This window comes from Argiope bruennichi, chromosome X1 (genome assembly GCF_947563725.1).
Source record: "Argiope bruennichi chromosome X1, qqArgBrue1.1, whole genome shotgun sequence".
NCBI lineage: Eukaryota > Metazoa > Arthropoda > Arachnida > Araneae > Araneidae > Argiope > Argiope bruennichi.
Window position 1 is genome coordinate 34,143,153 of NC_079162.1, and position 25,209 is coordinate 34,168,361.

Here is a 25,209-nt window from a genome sequence, read left to right on the forward strand (position 1 = left end):
TAAGCGCACGATGGCATAGGCTGATAACGGCTCCTCAACTTGCTCGTGACCTTGCTGCTGCGTCTGGAATAAGAATTTCCAGGCAAGCAGTATACAAGCGTCTAGCAGAGAGGGCCCTTTATGCCCGGCGACCAGTTGAGTGCGTCCCTTTGACTGCATCCAACAGAAAAGCTCGGTTGTTGTGGTGCCGAACACATCAGACTTGGGCACAGCAAGAATGGGGACGTGTTCTTTTCAGTGATGAGTCGAGATTTACCACACAGAGTGACACTCGTCGAATCTTCATCTGAAGAGAGCGAGGAGCTCACTATCATCCCTCCTACGTAAAAGAAATCGACAGATTTGGTGGCAAAGGAATTCTTGTCTGAGGTGGCATAATGTTGAGCAGTCGCACATCACTTCACGTCTTCGATGGGGGTACTGTCAATGCATATCGCTATAGGGATGAGATCCTTAAAGCCTATGTGAGGTTATTCCGGGGGGCGTTTGGCCCAAACTTCATGTTTATGGACGATAACGCGCGTCCACACAGAGCCCAGATCGTTGATGATTTTCTTGAGGAAGAGAATATTCGACGTATGAACTTGCTCTCGAGGTCTCCCGTATCTCATTCCTATTGAACATGTTTGGGATGGTCTCGGAAGAGCCATTTCACAGCGTAACCCTTCTCCTAATACATCCCAAGAGATAAAAGCCGCGTTTTTGGAAGAATGGGCTTTGTTGCCCCAAGCATTTATTAACACCCTCATAAACAGTATGAAAGCTCGTTATGAAGCCTGTATAGCAGTGCACGGTGGTCATACTCCATATTAGAAAAGTTTTTCCCGAGATAAATGCTTTATCTTTGATTCATAATGTATCACTTTTTGATATACCCTGTTTCTTAATTCCTAATTAAAATCATTTCCATGTTGTTATGTGTCTATGTTCTTTCTTCCATTGTAGTGTACCTCTCTGTCAAATTTCGTGGCAACACAATGAATAGTTTTTCATTTTTCGCAGATTTTATATTTGTGACCTTAATTTTGGAGATATATATATATATATATATATATATATATACACACGCACACACTGCTTGACAGTTGCTAAGGAACAGTTACTTTTTTCGGAATAATAAAGTATAGACAATTATTGAAGAAATGAAACTAAGTACATATTTAGTAGGGAGGATGTGCATTTATTATAGTTCAAAATGGTGCAGATATCGGGACATCGAAGAATTAAAAACTTAAAAAATAAAAAAGATGCTCCTTGATTCCATACAGCCCCACAAAAATTGATCTTCAGGTCAGAATGATGCAGACATGCGTACCTTAGTAAGATGTGTGATAACCACGGTCACTAGTGCACATTTTTCCTTTGTTCTCCATGATCTCCACTAAACTATAGAGGAGTTTTGGGGGGATATTGTCTCACTCCTCTCTCAAGGCAATATTGAGCTCTTGCACTTGTCGGAGAGGGATGGTTCTTTGTGAAAGACGTCTGCCAAGAGCATCCTAAGCATGTTCAATGGGATTTAGATCGGGAGAGTAAGCAGGTCTTTGCATACGGACAATATTTTCACTTTGCAGTGTGTTCGATACTTCAATGCTTCTGTGTGACCGCGCATTATCGTCCATAAACAAAAAGTCTGGACCTACAGCACCCCTAAAAGGACGAACATGATCCAGAATAACCTCTCTGCAATCTAACATTACGATTTAACGATACATTACGATCTAACGCTTCCTCGCTCAAAGATGTGATGCGGTGTTCTGCCATTGTACATGTTGCATGCCCACACCATCACACCTGCGCCGTACCGATTACGTTCACTAACAAACTGTTGTTCATAACCTGTTCCACACTCTCTCTACAGTAATTGATGTCCATAATCACTTTCACACTGAAACGAGATTCGTCTGAGAACATCACTCTAGACCAATTTTGGATATCTCAACCAACATGTTCCTTACACCAGCGTAATCTCTCACGACGATGGCGTGGTTGAAGCGGTATGCAACGAACAGGCTTCCGTGCATATAAACCAACTAGATTTAATCGCCATGAGATGGTTCTTGCAGAAAAATGCGTACCGGTAGCAGTTGCAAGGTTTGCAGCTATCTGGCCAGAAGTTAAATTTCTGTTCCTTTTTACCACGAGAGCTACATATCGATCCTCTAAAGGTGTGGTGTTCCTACCACGACCCCCGGCATGCTTTTGCAAAGCATTTCCACCTTTAGAGGCCTTCTTTAATCGCGAGATGACACTCTTTGATACATCCATTGCAGCAGCTACAATGGTGACACATTGACCTGCTTCCAGTCTTCCAACTATTCGTCCACGATTGAAGGCACTCAAATGATATCTTTCTGACATTTTACTCTTAATTATTGCAAGAACCAAACAGAATTTCAGAGAAAAAAACTTTTATAAAGTCCTGCACTACTTTAGGTCAAACATCAAACAGCATGAATTTTCGTATGAATCATGAGCTTGTATGCAATGTTTTTTATACATATAACGAGTCCTGGTCTACCACGCTCTCTCAACTTGAATTTACTTTTATTGCTCAGCTGTCTGAGACGCAATTGTGCATGAATCACTTGTTCCTTAGCAATTGTCAAGCAGTGTGTGTATGTGTGTGTGTGTGTGTGTTTTACAAAATTGTGCAAGTTTTAGTCTTTTTATTTAGCCTTTTAGTCTTGCTTTATTAATTTATTTAATGTGTGAGAATGTGGATCTGAAATGTTGGAATGTCGGATTGCATTTTATAGCTTTATTTTCTTAGAATTACAGGCTTTTATGACCTTTTTTAGAAATAATGAAGTTTTTTTCCTTCTTTTTATTTTAATTTTTTTTTCAATCTTAGGGTTGAAAGAATTAATCTAAATTATGTCAAACGAATTTGTTTCATTTTTGGAAAACTTAATTTCGTAATAGATTTATAAACTGCAGCAAAGAGAGTCGTTAAATTTAGAACATCAAAAAGTATATCTAGAAACTTCTTCTCTTCGCCTGAGACCAATGAGCTATTTTACTTAACATTTGAAACTGGTGAATGAAATTTTACTAAAATACGTTTACGAAACCTAATATCTCTTGTTATTAATAAAAATTATAATGACTGACATTTTATAACTAGATTATGACGAGTGAAAAGAGTCATGAAATTTTTTTAAAAACCAATAAATTTTTCATAATATTAATATATTTCCGATTGTTTATATAGTGTAAAGATTTAGATTATTATTAATTTTGAAATGATCATAAACACTGTTTCAGAACATATATATTTATATGTATGTATGTATAGCTAATTTCTATACAGTTTATATATATATATATATATATATATGACTTTTCCAAAATTAATCATCATATCTTGCAAAACATCCTTAAACTAACTGCCATTTCTCGTTTGTGTGGCATGGAAGTTTGGAAAGGGTGTGCCAGTTCGTATTTCATTCTCACCATTTAACCACTGATTAAAATTTCAAATTCCATTTCTAAAGTTCAAGCTGAAATAAAAATGAAAACTAACCAGACATTAATCAACCTTTTGATGGAAAATTCTTAATAGCAACCCAAAATATTATTACTGATTTGACATCACAAAAAATCAAAAACTTTTTTTTTTACGAATTTGATATTATTTATTGAGATTTTGATTATACGATTTGTTCAAAATTCTGATTCAGAGAACATGATGAATTTCTATGAAAGGAAGTATTGAAACAATAATTTATGACTGGATCAAAAATACAATTCTAATATTAAAAGTTACAATTTAACCCACTTATTTTGAAAATGGGATGAATTTTTGTTGACAAGAAGGATTAGAAGAGAAAATTAGATTTTTTTAAAAAAATATGGTGAATATGGTATATCTTGTTTAATAACTACTAAAGAAAGTGATACACATGAGTTTAAAAATAAAAGAATTGGACGGAAGGAAGAAAACTATTTTGAAGGAAACGATCAGTCGAAACTGATTTCATTTTGCAAAAAAATATTTCAGAATTCAATATTTTCTAGTAGTGGTCCCATTATTTCTCTTAATCACGAACATAAGAATTCATTCGAATTTTCGATATAATTCGAACAGTATGCTCAAATTGACTGATGATAATCTTCCTTAAATTTAGAAAGACTTAAATGCGATTTCGCAAAACGAAATTGATTGCATTGATTTATTTAATCAAATCGAAACTTGTCGTTGAGTTTTTTCTTCGTGAGATCACAATAAATGTAACAGTATTTTTTTTTTTAAAATTTTATGTGAGCTTCATCTAAATTTTGCTACTGTTCTGAAACCGTACGATGACTGTTGTATTTTCCAAGACTGGATATAGTAAAATAAAAATAGCATTAATCAAGAACGATTTACTTTTTTTTACTTATTTTCTCTATTAAATCAGAATAAGTTAAAAAATAGTCCTACATTATAATGATATTACCAATGAATTTGCTATAAGTAAAATGTGTAAGAAAATAAAGCAAAAATCGCATATTGTAACTTCATCCCAATCAGTCTTCTAGGAAATTGCATTATATAAATTTATAAAATAATTATTTTCTTCTTGATTTATTAATTGATTAAGATATGTGACTAAATTTTGAGCTCGACAAAACGATTTATTCTTCATTCTTTTGTATCTTTAAGCTCTTATTGTAAAAATTTGTGTAATGTAATAAATAGCAAAATACAACAAATCATTATTTTGTTACCCAAAATTCCTTTCAAGGCCTCACAAATCTGTCTTGCACCAGAACTCGTTTTTGTTCGCGCTGGATCTGGAATTACTTTTAACAACGTAAATAGAACTTTTTGCTAAAAATCTAAATATAAATAATACAAATTTACATATAGAAGAATCATCATACTTAGGGGAAGAGGGAAGGAGGAAATTTCAGAAATTGCTTCAAACGTTATTTTATATGTATACGCATTTGATCTTTTTAGAAATATAAATATCAAGATTTATCACTGTTGCTCTTCACGTCTATTCTTCTGTTATACAAATCTCCTTAACTCCCTCTATGTTGTCGTTTATCTGGAAATAGCAAAACCTCCCAACGACGTACAATTATGAAAATTTCCCCTTTACGGTCATCAATCAGAAGCTAGTTTCTCAAATTGCTGGAAATAGACTTTTCTCTTTAGATTGGGATAGTGGAAATTTTAAATATGAAGTATGTTCGAAAAAATGTATTCTAATTTTTTAATCGAAGAAAAAGATTTTGATTCGTTATCGAAATAGTTCGCTGCTACTTGTTCAAAATTCTGCTTAGTATTTGAAGAGACGAAGAGCTTTGTCAACCCATATTGTAAATTGACATATCATTTGCAGTAGATCAAATATCGTATTTTAAGCTGTTACAGGAGTATCAAAACTGCGATTCTGGAAAAAATCGAAATGATTGAATACCTTTTCATGAGCTATTTTAAAATATAATAAAGTTTCATATAAAGAATGGTTCCAATTTAATTGTTGTTAATTTTTGTTTCATTCGTCAGATCGCATTGTTAATTCTTGTTTCATTTTCGGACAAACATATCGAATGGAATAATATCTAAAACTCAAGATTATTTTCTTTCTTCACAAGGAAAAAAACAGTTAAGAACTGTGATATATAGAAAAAAAATATATACAATCGCAATGTCTTAAAAAAAATATTTTTTTTACATTATGTTTTAGTGATTGGAAAATATGCAGCAAAATAATTACCAATGAAAAAATTATAGCTTTTGTTCGAATCTTGATGAAATAAAATTAATAAAAGATAAAGTAGATTTAACATAAGTAGATTTATGTAAAATAATGCGACCGTATTTTTTAAATACTAGAGAATTTTTGGTACATAAGTTAAAATATGCCAAAAAGTGGAAAATCAGTTTAGAATTTATTATCTGTGTGGCAGAAAGTACAAGAAATGACACGGACGAAGAATTATTAATGAAAAGCTTTATTTGCTGTTATTATAGATTATTATAAAACAGTATCTGTAGATATTTTACATTCTCTTTCCATTTAGTATTTCCCTATTAGGATGTAACGAAACGAAAATGCATAAATTTTGTTTTACAACTCTTGGGAACAAGTATGGGGGTATTTATGCTGGTATAGGAATTACATAATGTTTTTTTTCAATAAAGTTCTGAGTTTATAAACAAGAGTAAAGCCGAATAAAATATATTTTCACGAAAAATTTAGGATAAAGATAAATTATGCCATTAATATGCGTCAAATTAAACAATAACAAAGCTGGTTAAGCCGGCAAGGCTTGAACCGTCGCCGCTTCAATAAGAATGTTGGCGATTTCCCAACCCTACCCCTAACTGCTAGATGCTTTAAAATATATTGATAAGCTCTATATTTTCTTAAATTTTAGTCAGACAGCTAAGTTGGCAGACAGTCAATGGAAATAAACATTTTATCAACGGAATTAATACTAAATTTAAACGTTTGAATATTGACACTTAGATACGTGATTAAGTTGTTAAAAGTTGTTTAAAGATTTTTGACGATGAATAAGACAGTTTGTAGAATATGGAGCTTGTCAGCAATGGCTGTTTGATTAAAAATGTGAAGTGCTATTTTATTACTGAAGTCATTGCGAATAAATTATTTCCAGAAAATAAAAACAAATTCTTAGAAAAGTTGCATTTAAAAAGACATAATACAATACAAAAATACCGCATTTCTTCATCGAAATATTGAAAATTGTAACAACTAATAAAATTTCATAATCAGAGGTACAGAAGTCTTTAAAAATTGTTAATTAATGTTACTTTTATTAATTTTAATTAAAAATTAACTAATGAAATTAATAAATAGAAGCATTAATATAATTATTTTCATAAAATTATATTACTAATAATATTTTATTAAATTATTTATTTAATAAGTATTAAAATTTCAATAATAAAAACTTTATTATTAAAGTAATTTTGGCTAATTTTCGGATCTCGGACAGGTTATGTCTGCGGAACTCAGAAGTGAATTCTCTTATCTATACTTCTGTTTTGAAATTATAACGCCCTCTATATGCAAAATTATTGGTCAGTATAGTATATCTACAAGAGGTATAATATAGGATCTTTCTTCCATTTATTTGTTGATTCGTGTTTTATCTTCTTTTTCTAGCGGCCATCAAGCAACATGACATAGCTGTCAGTTTCATACCAACTCTACTGTCTATTTGTTTATGCAAATCTATGTATCTGTTTGTTTAATATGGTGTAACTGTAAAGTTTATTCAGATATTATTTTTATGATAGCATTACAGAATATTCCAAGTGAATTTCCGTAGTGCCTGATTATTTCAGCACGTAATAGAATGTCTCTCTATAATCTGAGAAATCCAGGTAATAAAAGATAATTTTATATATTTTTGACATTTTCTGAAGTTATATTCTTTTACACACATTCTTTGTACAATTTATTTCTTCAGTGATTTTATTTCGTAAAAAAAATGATTTACAGTAACATTTTATTTTTGCAGACTTAGAGATTTTCTGGTAATGTATAGTTTTTTTTTTTCCCATCACCTTTGCTTCTTTGCAACATTAGTTAATATGCATTTTTTGAAATGTTAATTTTTTTGTGTACAAAGAATACAACTGTTAACCAAGTTTTAGCCAAAATAATGTAATTTTGTAAGGGAATTACAAATAAAAAGAAAATAAATCTTAAATTATGGTGTCTGAAATACCGACTGTCTGTTTAGACTGCATAATGGGTCATAAACATTGTAATGGACTAGATTGCATAAATGTTCCATGTGCATTAATTTTTTTCTCGTCGTAATTTATCGATTTTTCCCCCCCTTTTCATAGATGGAAAAGATTATTATTAGAGGGCAAGCCAAATTTATATGTTGACAAACCTCAATTTGAAAAGTCAATTGATTATTAGAATTCATTACACATTTATTGACAGTAATTATGTGGATTAATAATTATTTGCAATAAAAATCTACATAAAATAAGGCAGAGATTTTATTTTAATACTTGATTAGTTCTTTAATTTTTTTTTCTGTAAGGTATCTGGGAAAAATACAGAATTGTTTATCCTTTTTAAGTAGTTCAATTAATTACTTCATTTAATGCAATCTTTAAACTTTATTTCATGAAATTTATTTTATTTGTGTATTGGTATTTTGTCAGGTACAAAGTAACCTTTTGATATATTTTTCATTAATGTGAAAACTGTCTGACAGTAAATATAATTTTCTAAAAACATGCACGTCATTGCAGTTAATCATAAATCAGTATAATCATGCATGTGCAAATTTAAATTCATTATTTTGGATTTTTAATGTACATTTTCTGTCATAAATAATTAAAAACTACATTGTAGTATATTTATAGGCAGTCGTTATTTCACATACATTTAAAATATCTATTTCTAGTTAACTAATTTTTATTATTCTGTTTAGCTGTTAAACGTTTGATGAGAGAAGCAGAAGAGCTGAGGAATCCAACAGAAGAATATTGTGCACAGCCATTGGAAGTGAGTATTTTTTGCTACAGTATTTTTTTATGTGTTACTTGTTTTCTCCAGTTTTTAGTAATTCTGACAAAGTAATTATATTGGTAAGACCTACCTAATCTGCTATATATAGCATGATGATTCTTCTGTAAAAAAAAAAAAAAAAAAAAAAGACAGAAACATTATAAAAATATAAGCTGTCTTCAATTCTATTTTATTAGAAAAGAAATATGTTAACACACGAGATCGACACGAGAGAAATATGTTAACACTCAAGCATCCTAACTTATATATTCATAAAACTTTCTTAAACCTAGCATTATTAATAAAAACGAGTTTTTTTAAAGCCATTACTTTAGTAGTGTATTAAAATGCAGAATATATATATATTTATTGAAATCTGAGGATGAAATCGAAAGTCATATAAATATTATATGTTGATATAAATGTTCTCAGTAATTTGGTATTTTTATTGCATTCATAGTATATTTTTGCTGTCAATTAATGTTTCTTTTTCTTTTCTTTTCTTTTTTATTTAACAATACTAAAAGGGTTTCAATTTCTTTATGGTATTGTTAACAACAAAATATTTTTAAATATTTATTAAATGGTATTTTATTAGTAGACTAACATATAAAATAAAGCAAAATGACGGGCCTAGGATTGTAATATTTCATGTACGGGATTTTTTTTTTTTTTTCATTTCAATTTTTCTGTTTTTATTCATACAGTGTCTCGCAAAAGTGATGGGACACTTGTGCTTTACAAAAGGAAACTGTAATAAAATAAATTAAAAAAACATGTACAAATTTTTTTGTGGGTGTGTTTCATACTTAAATTTAGTAACAATTATTACATAACATACATTTTGTCAAAATATTAAAATATTAATTTAATAAAAATACAATTGCTTAGAACGGAGCAAAAAATAGCTCACATAAGTGATGGGACACCATTAGATATGCAACAAAAATCATCTGAAATAAGCAATAAAAATATTTTTGGTGGTTTTATTTTTACTCAAAAGCAATTGGCAATAATTTATAAAATCGTCTGCAGTATTTCTCCCCAGTTTGTTTTGGAATTTTTGTGTTTTTTAGCTCTGTGCAGCCATGAATGCTAAACGAAAAGAAACTTCGCCTGAAATTAGAAAATTAGTTATTAATTTACATATTGAACGTGGAAAATCTATTAGAAAAACTGCTGGAACAGTTAACTTGAGTCATTCAACAGTTTTCAATATCATTAAACGATATAAAAAGAATCATATTATTCAGGATAAAAGAAGACCTGGCCGACCATCAAAGCTATCCAATGGAATAAAGCGAATTATCGTTCGAAATATTAAAAAAAATCCGAGAAAGAATGCTCCTAAAGTTGCTGCTGATTTACAAACATTATATGGAATAATTGTTAATCCTGAGACTATTAGAAGGGTAATTCAATCTGCTGGATATTACGGTAGAGTAGTCGGGAAAAAATTCTTTGTAAGTGAAAAGAATAGAAAACTCGGACTAGCTTTCGCAAAATCCAACATACACAAGAATTCTGATTACTGGAATAAAGTTATTTTTGCTGATGAGAGTAAATTTAATATATTTGGTTCTGACAGTTGAATCTTGGTGTGGAGAAAACCCAGGGACAGAACTTGGTGCCAACAGTAAAACATGGTGGAGGAGGAGTTATGGTATGGGGGTGTATGTCGTCTGTTGGAGTTGGTAATCTTCTTTTTATTGACAGTATAATGGATCAGTACAAGTATATTGACATTTTAAAGCAAAATTTGAAATCTTCAGCACGAAAATTGAACCTTCATAACGATTTTAAATTCTACCAGGACAATGACCCCAAGCACACTGCTTTGAATGTTAGACTCTGGTTGCTGTATAACTGTCCTGAAATAATAAAAACACCACCACAATCTGCAGACTTAAATCCCATAGAGAATATTTGGCAAGAATTGGAATCAAGAATTCGCAAACACACCATTTCTTAAAACAACAATTAAAATCGGTGCTTCAAGAAGAATTGGGTAAAATCACTCCAGAAATCACAAAAAAATTAGTCGAATCCATCCCAAGAAGATTAAATCATGTTTTAAAAGTAAAATGAAATCCAACAAAATATTAAAACCTTTTAAAAAGTAAAATTTTTGGATAAATATTTGATGGGAAAAGTAAGTGTCCCATCACTTATGTGAGCCATTTTTTGCTCCGTTCTAAAAATTGTATTTTTATTAAATTAATATTTTGACAAAATGTATGTTATGTAATAATTGTTACTAACTTTAAATATGAAACACACCCAAAATTTTTTTGTACATGTTTATTTATTTTATTACAGTTTCCTTTTGTAAAGCACAAGTGTCCCATCACTTTTGTGAGACACCGTATGTATAAAAGTAAAAGCAATTCATGCTTGCATGACATATGTCAAGTTTAACAAGCAATGGTAAATCCATATGATTATAAATCTGAGTTTTAATTTAATCTGGAATCTACTAAATATTGTGCTTTATATTGGTACAATGCAATATCTATAGCTACCTTTAGACAATACTTTTTAAAAATGTGACAACTGACATTTTTTATTTTCATTTTACATTTGACTACAGAGTTACTTCTTCTTTACTTTGGGAATTTGTTTTCCTTATTTATTAAAGTCATGATTTGTTAAATCATTTTCATTTCTTCATAAAATACTTAATCATACATTTTCTGTAATTTTTTAAAAACTAAAACATGGAAATTTCATTTATTTGTGCATATGGGTTAAAAAGCCAATTTTTTTTAATTAGGTTTTGGCAATGTTAAATATTGAAAGAAGCTCCTTGCTTTTAAATTTCAGGAGTAAGAAGCGATAATTTTTTGAACAGTCGGACCATTTCTAAATGCTAATATTTTATAATGTAAAAAATTTTAATAAAATAATTATTGCCTAATTAGAAATTGGCATTATTCTGTTGTCATTTTCATGCAAGTTTTTGCATATCTTATGATGATTATTAGAAAGGCTTTAGCTATTAACTTTTTAAGATTGCAAATAAAATTTTCTGGTTAGCTAATTATGGTGATTTAACACAGATGAAAATGCATGCTTTCCATTCCAGCCATGTTAAATCTTTTTTGTTGCTGCATATAAATAAGTCAAATGCGATTATTTTACTGATTCTTCGCAAAATCTGTTAATCATGATGTCTTCAAGCTTAAAATTTGGTATTCAGTTTTTATCAGGGTGAAGGGATTCTTGCTTATAAAGGAAAGTTAAAAGTCCTTCATTTAAATGCTAAAATGATACTATGATGTTATTGGGCTCAGACAAAGTCCGCTAAATCTTTGCAAAATTCCCCTTATTAAATAGCTCCAACATTTAAGCTAGGCAATGAGTGGAGTTCCAAATGAAATAATAACCTACATCCTAAGCATACTTTTTCAAATGCTTATACCTAATTATTCCCATATAAATATTAGTTATTTTAGATAGGGAGCCAATTTAAGAAATCAGATTCATTATAAATTGGATTTATTATTAAGGAATCATATTTGATGACTATTGTCTTCATACTGATAATTCCATTGATACTATAAGATTTCTAGTTCTAGTGGTTACAATGCCTGATAATGATTAAGAAGGTTATTTACAAAAATCTGGAACAGGATTTAAATGTTATTGGTATGAACTTGAAATCAGTGTACTTGTCCTTGGACTGAATAATTTCTGTTTGGTGGTCAACTCTGATGGATTGTTAACCAGAAGAGGGAAGAAAACAATAAACAATTGATATGTTAAAATTTGAGTTGAGAATCGAAAATTAGGGAAGAAAACAGTCAATTATTTTTTTATGCATAGTTTTATAAAATTGTAAAAATTTTTTGATTTATTTGATATATTTTTTTAAAATTCTAATTTAAAAATTATAATGTTAAAAATCATTTAACATTATTTGGTATTGATAAATTAATATTTTGAATCACTTCACAGAATTAGATAATAGATTGATAATGTTTTTTGTATAATTTATGTAGATGTTTTTGTTAGAAAATGATACAAGCTCCCACTTATTATTTACTACTTATATAAATCTCTAATGTTTATAACATCTCTAGTCAATTCCTCATAAATCAAATTTTCAGTTCTTGTATCAATTATTACTTAAAAGCAACTGATATTCTCGATAAATGATGAGACTCGATTCAACCTCTAAACAAAGTTAAAACCATATTTAGATTTTGCCATATTGTATTAGAATGTTTCTGTTAAAATATGAAAAGTTATTATTTTTTTGGGAGGTCAAAGATTTTTTTTTCAGAGACTGCATGCACAATCAATCGATTTTAATCCATTAATTCTATATACCATATTTCCTGAAATTTAAAAAAAAAGTGTTATTAAAATAAAAAGCATAAATTATATTAAAAGTTTCTTGAAATATTTTTAATATAATTTATTAAAAATATTATAATAGAGAATAAAATATTAATTTAATTTTATATTACATTCTTTAATTTTTGATTTAGTTTTGATATAAACATGATAAAAAAAAATTTTTATTGTCCTTTTCTAAAAATGTTTTGATCATGCTATTTTTCTACCTCAGTTTTCAGAAATGATGTATCCATCCAAATTAAATGATAATTTGTTAATTTTAAGAAATGGTGAAAATGACATCTATTTTTATTGCTAATCTTTAAAATGGGTGCTAAATTTTTTTTTAGAAATTACAATTTAGATTATTTTTGTCTTATCTAAATGATATGCATTATTTTATAATAGAAGATGTTCAAATACAGAAATATCTAAATCAAATACATATATATGTAAATATATTTTAGCAGATGCATGGCCAACTTTGCTTTATTCCATCCCTTGAGTCATAAAAGATGTGTCAGTCTACATCATGATACAAGAGCTGAAAGGCCAGAAATGTTTCCCTCATTGATTTTATAATGAGATTTTGATAAGGATTTCTTTGACACATGTAGTCTTACTAACAGGAAATTTAGGTATATCTAAAAGAATGTGGTAAACATTAAGTATTTAGTACATTAACATGCTGATTTCAGCAGTTTTACAGAGCACTTGTTAGATTAATAAAATAAAAAAATGGGAATTGGATCAGGAAATAAGAGAACATTTTAGAATGAAGTTAATATGGGTTAAATTAATATAAATATTAAGAAATTAAGATTTAAATAAGATTAAGATATATAATTTTTCAATAATAGCTTCGCATTTTTATAAAATGAAAAACATCCTTTGCTTAGAAAATGTGTATGTATGCATGTACGAAGCATGTAGTATATGTCAGTGATGTGATACAAACGAGATTAATATATGTTGCTTCTTATCACCTAATAAATACTATTATTTTAATCACTGTTAGATTCATGTGTGATTCTAATGGTTAAAAAACTTTATACATATGCAATATATTTTTTACTCGAGAATTTAATCTCTTTAGGTATTTTTAAGCTTTTGTGTATTATTTTTGCCCTTCTTGCTAATTTTTTTTTATAATTATTATTCTTAGGTGTATGATAATTTAAATTTCATAATTATATTTGATATGATCATTTTTAAAAAATCTATTTTCATTTTATGTCCATTCATTTGATTTCAATTTTTATGTATATAAATGTTTTCAATTATTGCTTTATTATTTTTTTTATTTCTGTGTGTATATATATATCTAGTCGTGCAGTTATAGGTTGGGGATTTCAGGATTAAAGTGCTTTCAGATTGAATTTATTATTCAACTGTGAATCATAATTTTTAAAATATCTACTTGATAAATAGTAATTAATGTGAATTATTACAATTTCAGTTAAATTCATACTTGATTAAAACAAAAAATCTTAATATAATTTCGTATTTTTAGGAAGTCATTCTTAATGCCTTTTTAGCAGTTAAATGCAAGAGCATAAATCGTGAACTTCGTTGGCTGCAAGCATTCTGTACATTTTGTTTCTGCACCAAAATTTAATTCAAACAATAATGCCTCAGATTGCATACTGAAAAACTGCTTCAAAAAGTAAGAACCTTTTAGGCACTTAATGTAAAGAGTTGCAGAATTGATTTTAATTGTGGTGTCTGTACTCTGGTTAATCTACGTGGATCTTTCAAGTGGATAGCACACTAAGAAAAAATATGGAGAGCAAGATTGGACAGGCAACTTTTAGCATGGTAATGAAGGAGATAACGTACTGATGGGGGAAAAAAGCTGGAATACCATTATTCAGTCTGACAAACCTAAAACAAAGGGCTTGCAAAATTTTTTATTGATTATGTGCTTTTTGCTTTCACATTTTTGTGGATCTTTTATTTTCAATTTTGGTTTGCAATTCTTGCTATAAGAGTTTGAATCGGATTACTTGCTTAGTTTTAGCAAAATATGTTCGAAAGATGTTCTGCACCTGTTTCAATAGTATTGGTGCTTTTCCATGGCAAAAAAATATGTTCCTACATTACTAAATATGATAATACATGTTAGATTTTAGAATCGTTACTAAATATGATTATACAATATGATAATACATGTTAGATTTAAGAATCAGTACTTATCTTGGGTGAAATTAAATTTTCTTTTTTTTGCACTTATTAGTGTAGCTATAATGAAGTTAATTGATTGCTAACTGTTGTAACAAACAATATATCTCCTTCACTTATATCTTTTATATTATTTTTCTTATCTTATGTCTTAATAATATGTTTGATATTATGACAGTTTTTTCTTTGTGCAGCTATATGATTTTACTTTGGAATAAACTGATTTTTATCTTTAGCATTTTTGATTTAATATTTACCTTTGTAATTTGAATATATATAATATAAAACAATTGGAATACTTTTTAATTGTCAGTTGAATAACCTATATTTTTCATAGTTAAAATTATTTTTTAAGAATTAATGCAGCAAGAATTTTTACTCAAACACTTCTCTCTTTGTTAACTCTTGCAGATACAAGAATTTATGTAAATTAATTACCTTGTTGTGCACAAATAAAAGTTTGTTGTATTCTGTGAAAACTTTATTTTAAACTCAAAAGTAATCTTTAACATTACATTTAAAATTTAGACAACTTTTTTTGTTATATATTTCAAGGTATATGTAACACAATTTTTTCTGGTGCATAATATAAAATACCTTTAATCATATCAAATTAATCAAAGTTTCACTAATGAATATCAAATTTTTTAAACCCTTGAAGCAAATTTTTGTTAGAATTTACATAAATAACAGAAAATAATTCAAAGTATGCGTTATAACAATAGATAATTTAATATTTTTAAATCGAGCATTATTTTTCAAATGTATCAAAATATTATTCTCAATTACTCTTTAGTACAAACCTTTTAGGAGGTTTTTTTTTTTTTTTTTTTTTTTTTTTGTGGGTGTGTTGCAATTAGCACATGCTTTTTTATTGGATCTTTCGGATTGATGTGTCAGAAATGATTTTTATAGTAAATATTTGAAGTATGCAAAATGTTTTTATAATGTGATTCACAGATTGAATATTTGTTTTTTGAAAATGTCCTTTCTTCATTAAATGGTTTAAAAACAAAAATACCCACATTAAATATTTAGTTATAAACGATTCAAGAAATAAACCATGTTTGAAAGACTTAAATGGATTCTTTTAAATCTGAAACTAAAAATATGTAAAAATGAAAAGACAGCTGAAATTTAGTTGGTTAAAAATTAACACTATTAAACGCTGAATGAAAGTGAATGAACTCTAAATAATTTTCATTTAATACAATTAGGTCTTTATGGTTATTTGACTCTTTCTTCAAATACCATACGAAACATTTGGCATCCATTTTAGATCTAGAATCAAAAGTAATGTGATATTCTAATTTCGCACCAATAATGACATCAATTTGGCCAGAATTGAACTAATCGTTATCGATCGAATTGACTTAATTACTGCCATGGAAAATCTTAATTCTCCTCCTTTTGAATTCAGAACTACAATGGGTGCCAAACTCTATGTATGGTCTTCTAAGAAAAAATAAAATATTCCCAAGACTTAATTGTATTAAATGAAAATTATTTAAATTTTATTTGAAATGGGAAATTTATTTTTTAAGCTATAAGGGTTGGAGTTTTCATTTGTGTTAGTCACTAACAGTTATTAACTTACTAAATTTAATGTAATTATGTAATATATTAAAACCTTTTTATAAAATATGTAAAATCTTTTTTTACATATTTTTAGTTGAGATTTAACCCATCTAACTCTTTTAAACATGGTGGTTTATTTCCTGAATCTTTTACATCTAAATATTAAATCCATGATAATTTCATTTTTAAGAGTCATTTAATGAAGGAAGGTTATTTTTATTAAAGCATCATAGTTTTATTTTATGAACGACATTATAAAAGCATACTTTAGATATTTACTAAAAGAATAATATTTGATTCTGCAACACATAGGCCATTAGGTGATGTGCTAATTATAGGAAACACACACACAAAACAAAAAACATATTGAGTGCAGCTTTTCAATTTGCCAAATACTTAGCGCATGTGTGTGAACACAGACACACACATACACACACATTAAAAATATTTTATGCCAAAAGTAATTGAGAAAAATATTTTGATGCATTTGAAAAAAGCTTTAATTTGAAAAAAAGTTAAAATTATCTATTGTTACAAATCATTCTAAACTTTTTCTAATTGTATTATGTTATTTATTTAAATCCTAATTGTTAGATTTGCTTTAAAAGTTTAAAAATTGATATTAAATGGTGGAACTCTAATTAATTTGGTATGAGTAAATATGTATTATATTGTGTGTTAGAAAACTAAAAAAACATTGTAGTACTAAATATGTACCACCCTTTAAAAAAATAACAAAAAAAGTTTTTGTCAAAATTTTAAATGTTATAGTTAAGATTGCTTTAGAGCAGAGATTCCTAAACTTTTTTTTCTCGTGGACCACTTTCAAAGTTTTACTATTTTCGGTAGGCCCCTTGCTGCTACCTTTCTACTGTATTCCCAAAACTCCTAAAAAATATCACCCTAAATTGGGGCTGTTAAGAAGAAAAAAAAGTACCACATTTTCTTGTGTCCTATTTATTAAAATAATACTTGTGGTTATACAAAATTATAAACATTTATCATTACAAACAATCAACAATTTACAAAAAAATCAACTATGAACTCTGAAATTAAATCAACAATAAAAAGTAGTCATACTTTTAATGAGACGGATGTACTTGATGAATTGACAGCAAATTATCAATATTTGGCTTCAGTTTTGTAAGAAGTAATCTCAAATCAGTGATGTTCAATCTGCTCCTTTTTTTTTTTTTTTTTTTTTTTTTTTTGTTAACAGGTTGGTAACGGCACTAAAACTTCTTTTGACAAGTTATGACGAGGGAAACGCTATCAAAAATTTTCTCGCAATTTCCCACTGTTCCCCACTTGTACTATTATCTATTGTTCTATTCAGTTCTGTGTTTGAACTGAGTCTCGAATATTTTTGAGTACCTACCTAGTGAATGATGCTACCTGCCTACGTTGATAGGTAAATCCAAGCCAAAATTTTTGTTCTTTATTATGAAAACCAGAAAACTTTTCTTGGACCCCCACTTACAACGTGTGAACCCCTGTTTTCTTTTCACGTCTACGTGGACCCCCGTGTGGTCTCCTATGGCCCCTGGGGGTCCACCTGGACCACTTTGGGAACCTATGCTTTAGAGAATAAAAATGTTTTCATCGAACATAACAAATTTTTGTGTGCAACAAGGTAATTATTTTAGCTTAAATTCTTAGGTCTCAAAAAGTTAACAAAGATATAAATGTTTGAATAAAAGTTCTAGCTGTATTTTTACTCAAACATTTCTCTCTTGAAGATCATAGTTAAATTCTTATAACTATTAACTGCAAATATAAATTAAAAACAATTTTATCCGTGGAAAACATAGGTTATTCAGCCTACAAGAAAAAGCATATTACTACACACAAGATGTATTCCAATAACTATATATTTTCTGAAACTGCAAAGGTGCATATAAACTACAAAGGTGCATATAAATTTAAAAAAATGCTGAAGACGAAAATCGGTTTATTCCAAATTAAAATCATATAGATACACACACACACACAAAAAAAATATTGGCATTATTTGAAACATATTATTAAGGCATAAAAAAAGAAAATAATATAAATTAATGAGATGTATCGTTTATTATAACAGTCGCCAATAATTAACATTGCTACAGATGCTAACAACCACAAAAAATCAAAATTTATTCTCAATCAAAATAAGTATTGATTCTAAAATCTAACATGTATTATATTTTGTGATGTAGATATATAGCTTTGTACCATGGAAGATCGCCAGTACTATTGAATCAGGTATAGAATGTCTAACATCTGCTGACTGAGCAGATAATCCGATTTAAAATGTAATTGCAAAAAATGCAAACCGAAACAGCAAATGAAAATAAACAAACAAATAAATACTGGTATCCTTGTTTTTTCAACAAGGTCACATACGAAAAGTTGCCCGCGCTTGCTTGCCCTCCGTAATTTTCCCAGTGTTTTAGCGGTTACAAAAGATTATCGGCACATCAAAATGAATGAAGAGAGCACGTCTTTAACCGAGTTTACCAAGCATAATGCAGTGTACTAATGGGAAAACTGCCCTTTTTGTTCTTGCAAAAGCATCCGGTATTTTTCAACGCGAAATAAACCTTGTACTTAAATCCCATTCTAAATACACCCAAATCTACATGAATGATGTAATTTTTTCTTTAACCTTTGAAGATCATTTGACCTACTTAAGGTTAATTTTGACAGAATTAGACAAACTAGGATTTTCTGTAAAGCTTGACAAATGTATTTGGATACAAAATATTTGGGATTTGTAATAGGTGGGAGAAAATGAGGACCAGGTGAAGAAAGGGTTTTGTCGATACGAAGAATAGTCGGACCCACTGCAAAGAAGGTTAGATTAGTTCTAGGTTTAATGGGCTTTTATAGAACCTGTATTCCAACTTACGCCGAGATTTCAACTCCACTCTCTGATTTAACTAAGAAAAATAAACCCAACTTTGTCTTTTAGGGGCAAATGGAGCAAGTTTCATTTGATAAATTGAAGAAACTGTTCTGCGAGATAGCTGATGTAGCCGCTCCTAATGCCAATCTACTTCTCACGTGCATTGTGTTGCATCAGATCAGAGAGTTTGAAGTTGATAATTCTTAAAGACCCCCCCCCCCCCCAAAAAAAAAAAAAGCTTCACATGAGAATTAATAATTTTTCTTTTTTCAAAACTAAGGTTTACTGCCAAACTGTGCAAAAGATTAAATATAATTAATCTTTTTTAATATGAATTATTTTACTTACCAGAAAAATTCAGGACATTTTAGAGCTTTTCATTGAATTCTCTACAAATGTTGGTGATTTTTTCATTCTAGGACAAATTCTGGACTGCCATGGCTAAACTGGAATGTTTGTCTTTTTAATATTTTTAAAAATGTTTAAATTATTTTTGAAGATTCTCAAGGATGAATTTATATTCAAGACATGTATTTCTTCTGAACAAAATGTTTTTTTTTTTAAAGTATTTTATTTTAAACCATTAAATGTGCTTTTGAATTGTGATATTTAATAAACTGTTTAAAACCTTAATTTATGATTATTAAGTTACATGTTATAATTACCTAAGAAAAAATTCTTTATTTTTTTCTTCTTTTTATTTATTTTTAAATGCTCAGTTTAACCATTTCTGATTAGTAACGGGCTGATTTAGGTATTTACGAACTTAGGCTTTGCATATCATGAGATTCCTCTTTAAATAAATTGATCAGTTTAGTGTCTCATTTCGAAGCATTTTTAATTTATACAACATATTAATAATTTATTTACATTTTTTTTTATCTTAGGAATTTTTTGAAAATATTTTTATTTATTTATTGACTGAACTGCGCGGATCCATTCTAGTACACAATTGCATCTAAGCAAACAATTGGCATTTGTAAATACTGTGGTAACTAGGTCGTTATGAAGCAGGTAGGAATATGACCTGATATACTTGATTGAGAGTTTATATGATCGTAGTGCTTTGTAATTCATATAGTTTCCGCTTTTTATGAATTTATTTGACCACTGGACTAATGACATTTTTTTTTTTTTTTTTTTAATTAATGGGCCTGTGACCATCCTCAGCACTTCGATCCTTGGCAGCTAGCTGCCTCACAGCCAACCTGCCATTGTGATTATTTGATATAATTATCTAAATAGTCGGTGATAACTACTAAATAGTAATTCTATGAATTTAAAAATATAAATGCGATTTATTAGAACAATGGATTTTCTCCCAAATATTTTTTTAAGCACTTATTAGAATTAAGTTGTTGAAATTTTTTTTTTTTTGAAATTTATTTCTATTTCTATTTACTTCTTCTTGAAAGGCTTGTTATTATATGGCATTATATAAACTTAATCTTAAAAAAAAAAAAAAAAAAAAGCTTATCAGCATTAACTTTTCTTCTTGTGGTTTTTACTTTGAGTCAATATATTTTTTTGAAGTCATTGTTAAAAATGCAAAATCAAATGAAGTTAAATTGCTTTTGGTTATATTTTAAAGGCTAATTTAATACAGTGAATAACAGTTGTGCTTTCTGTTGCTTGGTTGATTTCTGAAGAAAGCAGTTATTATCATCAAATATTATCAGTCTTTTTGATCTATTGCAGTGAATAAAATATAATCTTTTAGCATATTTTCTCAAAAAAATTTGTTACAGATAGTTTATAATAATGGTTTTTTGCTTCTTTTACATTTTGGTGTAATCTTGATGGTGTATTAATGTGAACTTTTTTTTTTCTAGGACAATCTTTTTGAATGGCATTTTACTTTAAGAGGCCCACCAAACACAGAATTTGAGGGTGGTATTTATCATGGACGAATAACATTACCTAATGACTATCCAATGAAACCACCTAGCATTATATTGCTTACAGTATGTAAAATTAGTTTCAGACTTATGCTTGTAGTTTCAATTCTTATAGAATGACTAATGATTAAATATTTTTTAAATGTGAAACTTATGCATATGTCATTTTTAATGAGTTTCCACGTTTTATATTTATGAATAATACATCAATCTTTTTAAAAATTATATTTTTTGAACTGAATATGGACATCAAATTGTATCTAATATTTGATTCGTTTCTTTTTGAAATTATTGTTTAAATTCGGGCGAGTTTGCGGATTGAATGGATTTCAAATAAGACAGCACAGGCAAATGCTTATTTATTGTTGTTATTTGCAAATACTTACACTTGATAAAAGCAAAGACAATGAACTCTTCGTCAATTCTTGCAATTCAAATTAACTCACTCACAGAGCACTGGAAAAATTGAAACGTTAGATTAGAAACGTTAGATCGATTTAGATTCTTCTGCAAATTCAACAGTTTGGTTTCGATCGAAACTCCGATGATCATGTATTACACTTAGTGAAAGCACAATAGCAGATAACAGTTATTGTTTCAGCAAGATTTGTATACACTTTCTTAAGGCTCCCAAATTTTCTGGAAGAGAATAGAAATTTTGAGACGCCATGTTCTCAAATATATCGAAAAAAAATATCACCAAGAAAGCGGAATACATCCAGTTTGCAGAATTCATATCACTTTTATAAGTTTATCATTAGAAAGGAAATTTTTTTATTTTAGTTGAGTTGAGAATTTGATTTTAAAAGAAAATACTTTGTTTGTACTCCTGAATTTTAGCTAGCTCTTTTACTGGTGCCTCATTATTTAAATAAATATCCGGACCAGTTTCTAGGATCGGTATATGCTGGTTTAAAAAAAAATATGGAAATTGTTTGTGCTTTTTTAGAAAAGTCTTAGTGGAAGGTTTCTAAAGGTTTCGTACTGAAATTTTTAATTCATTTCATATAGATAAATTCACACTTGATTCGTACGTTAAATTCAGTGCATATGTGACTTGGTTTCTTTTCCTAAGATTGCTTAGCAAGACTCATTTTGAAAAAGTCTTAATTTTGTTTAAATAAATTTTCAAAAGGGAAAAAAAAAAAAAAAAAAAAAAAAAAAAACCATGGATATTGCAATTGAAAAGAATAAATCTGAAAATTTTCTTATATATATATGGATTTTAATAATCTATATATATATCAAACCCCAAACTGCTGAATTACTCAAAAGCTAAATTCTCTTCTGAAACTATAAACGTTCAAAACGCTTTCATACAATGTCTTTTTCCTGCTTTCCTATTCGGACTGTCTCTCTGGTTCGTTATATATTTAACAAAAAGCTTTTAAACATATTTTAAAAAATGGAACTTTTTCTATAATAGTGAAGAGAATAAAATGTGTACTTTAAAGAACTCCATGCCTGCTCTTCTTTAATATAAAAATTTTATGCGCATATGTGATCACGACTATCCGAACACTTTCAGATTTATTCATTTTCCCAGAAATTCTGAATGAATTTTCTTTGAAATACGACCATATAAAAAATATTCTTAAATTCACGTCTTATTGTGAAGATATTTAAGTTCATAATTTTAAAAGCCTCAAAATTTTCTGCAAGTTCTTTGCTGATACTATTCGGACATTTCAATCAAATTATACGAAATTTATATAGTATATGACAAAATGTTATCGAAGTTGTGTATTAAAAATTTAAGGTTAATTCTAAACATAGTCAAAGAAATATAAGCATTTTTAGGAAATAAATTTAACTATGCATTTGCAAAATGCGGCTTATTTTTCTTTTCACATTTTCAAAGTCAGATATATACAGCAGCTTTTATAAAATTTTCAGTTGAATACCATCTAACATTTAGAAAAATATCCACATTAATGTGAATTCAGTTTCTGTTGCTCTCTAAGAAGAGAAGCCAAATGACGAGGTTTTCTACAAATGATTATTTTTAAACTTAAATCTTAGATGCTCAAATCAATTGAATTTTATAAAAGACCAGAAATATACTAAATATCCTTTCTTTCTTATAAATTAAGCTCTTAGCATAAACTGTAGCAAACCAGGCATCATAAAAAATGTTTTTATTTATTATTTGTGCTAGCTTTAAAGTTTATACTTATGAATTTAATTTTATTAATTTTACAATATAGTCCAAAGCCTCCAAGCACCATTATGCTTTGTTTTTGTAGCAGATGTGCCAATTATTGATATGACTTAAAGCCACCTTTTGCTTCAGTGATAGTTTCTGTTCTATGAAGAGGTCTGTTCACTAGTTTTTGGAACATTTCTACAGGAATTGTGCACTAATTTTATAAAGAAAACTGGTAATTTCTGTCACTTATGTTGCCATCATTCACAAAAGAGTACTTTGAGATTGAGATCTTGATTGTAAGCAGGCTAGTCTAGTTCATTAATATCCATATCAGCAAACTTATTGCTCTTTACAAACCACAGGCTGTGCAAGGCTGATTTTCTGATATTAACCAAATTACTTTTACAAGAATGGTTGGTAATTACTGCAAAACCATCATCCTTAATATCTAAAATTTTGCAAACACAGCTTCACTTTAATAAGGAATAAGGAAAGTTTAAAAATGTCCAAAAGCTTTTAATTATTTTATAAAAAGTTACATAATGTTAGAAATCTATTGTTTGTTCAATTAATAATGACTGACATAATAATGTTTTTATTATTTATGATTAATTTATTGTAATTTATATTAAATTTGTATGAGTGAAAGGATATTAATATATTTCTAACCTTTTATAGAATTTAGTATATCTATTCAAATATTCAAGTTTTAAGAATATCATTTTGTGTAAATCCCTCATTTTTTAGCTTTACTTAGAGAGCTACTGAAATTCAGTACACTGCAATGCCATTATCTTTTTGAATCATAATGACATTCAACTGAAATTCAGCCTTAATGGAATACAAATAAGTTGTTTTATATATCCGGTTTGAAATTAATAAAGAAAAAAAAAACCTATATTTCATATATGCATGGTTATAGTTATGCATATATATATGGTTTTTAAACTAAAAATGCTGGTGTTCCCTTGGATATTTATAGAATTCTCTTTTTAAATTTTAATACTAACTGTAATAATAGTTTGTTACATATTCTCTGAATTTTGTATAATTTTATTCAAACTCTGCACTTTATAAGCAAAAAACTTTAAAAAAAAAATGGCATTTTTTAAAAAATAGACCTTTATTTTTTCCTGAATATGCACACTATTTCTTTGAAAATGTATGTAAATATTGCCCTTAAAAATATTCAGTTATTGTTGAAAAGTGTCAAATCATTATCTGTTTTATTTGAAATGGAGGGAGAGCTATAATCAGTTTCGTCTTTATTGATTTTTAAATTGGTCTTAAGTACCGTCATAATCAAATCTTCACTGAAAACCATGATTTGAAACATTATTTTTCCATGGTCGAATTTCAAAAACAGTTTATCTAGCCTTTATGAAGAAATTCATAAAAATACAAAAACACAAAAGTACCTAGGATTTTCTTGATCATGTAGTGTGTATGTAGGTGTCCCTAGAAAAATGAACTAGTATTTATTTCTTTAAATATTACACATACACATATGCTTTTGATTACAAAGCTTCATTAAATAAGGTTGATAAACATTTGAATATGATTTGGTTTCTGTGAAATTTGATTATAAAAAGTTTTAAAAAATTACTTTTTTTATGCCCCCGTGATGCAAAAGTGTTAGTAAAAGTTTTTCTTTCCTCTCTACACATTCAA

At 28.4% G+C, this 25,209-nt stretch overlaps 2 protein-coding genes across 3 annotated transcripts in view; one reads left to right on the forward strand and one right to left on the reverse strand.

Annotated features, from left to right (window-relative positions):
* Positions 1-1,938: 1,938 nt before the first annotated feature.
* On the reverse strand, positions 1,939-2,361 carry LOC129959189 (uncharacterized). Its single transcript, XM_056072012.1, has one exon. The coding sequence runs from the start codon at positions 2,359-2,361 to the stop codon at positions 1,939-1,941; it is 423 nt and encodes a 140-aa protein (XP_055927987.1).
* A 4,700-nt stretch (positions 2,362-7,061) lies between these two features.
* LOC129958500 (ubiquitin-conjugating enzyme E2 J1-like) overlaps positions 7,062-25,209 on the forward strand; it is a 33,696-nt gene continuing 15,548 nt past the window's right edge. The window contains exons 1-4 of one of the 2 annotated variants that reach the window (XM_056071020.1): positions 7,062-7,159; positions 7,268-7,354; positions 8,428-8,501; positions 21,324-21,455. In XM_056071020.1, the coding sequence (XP_055926995.1) occupies positions 7,327-7,354; positions 8,428-8,501; positions 21,324-21,455 (234 nt within the window). In that variant the 5' untranslated portion in view covers positions 7,062-7,159; positions 7,268-7,326. Of the gene's footprint in view, positions 7,355-8,427; positions 8,502-21,323; positions 21,456-25,209 lie in introns of both variants that reach the window. The other variant, XM_056071019.1, reaches the window with a different exon arrangement.

What these genes read in the sequence shown, in the direction of transcription:
- LOC129959189 (XM_056072012.1), bottom strand. Translation starts at nt 2,361, where the DNA reads ATGTCAGAAAGATATCATTTGAGTGCCTTCAATCGTGGACGAATAGTT.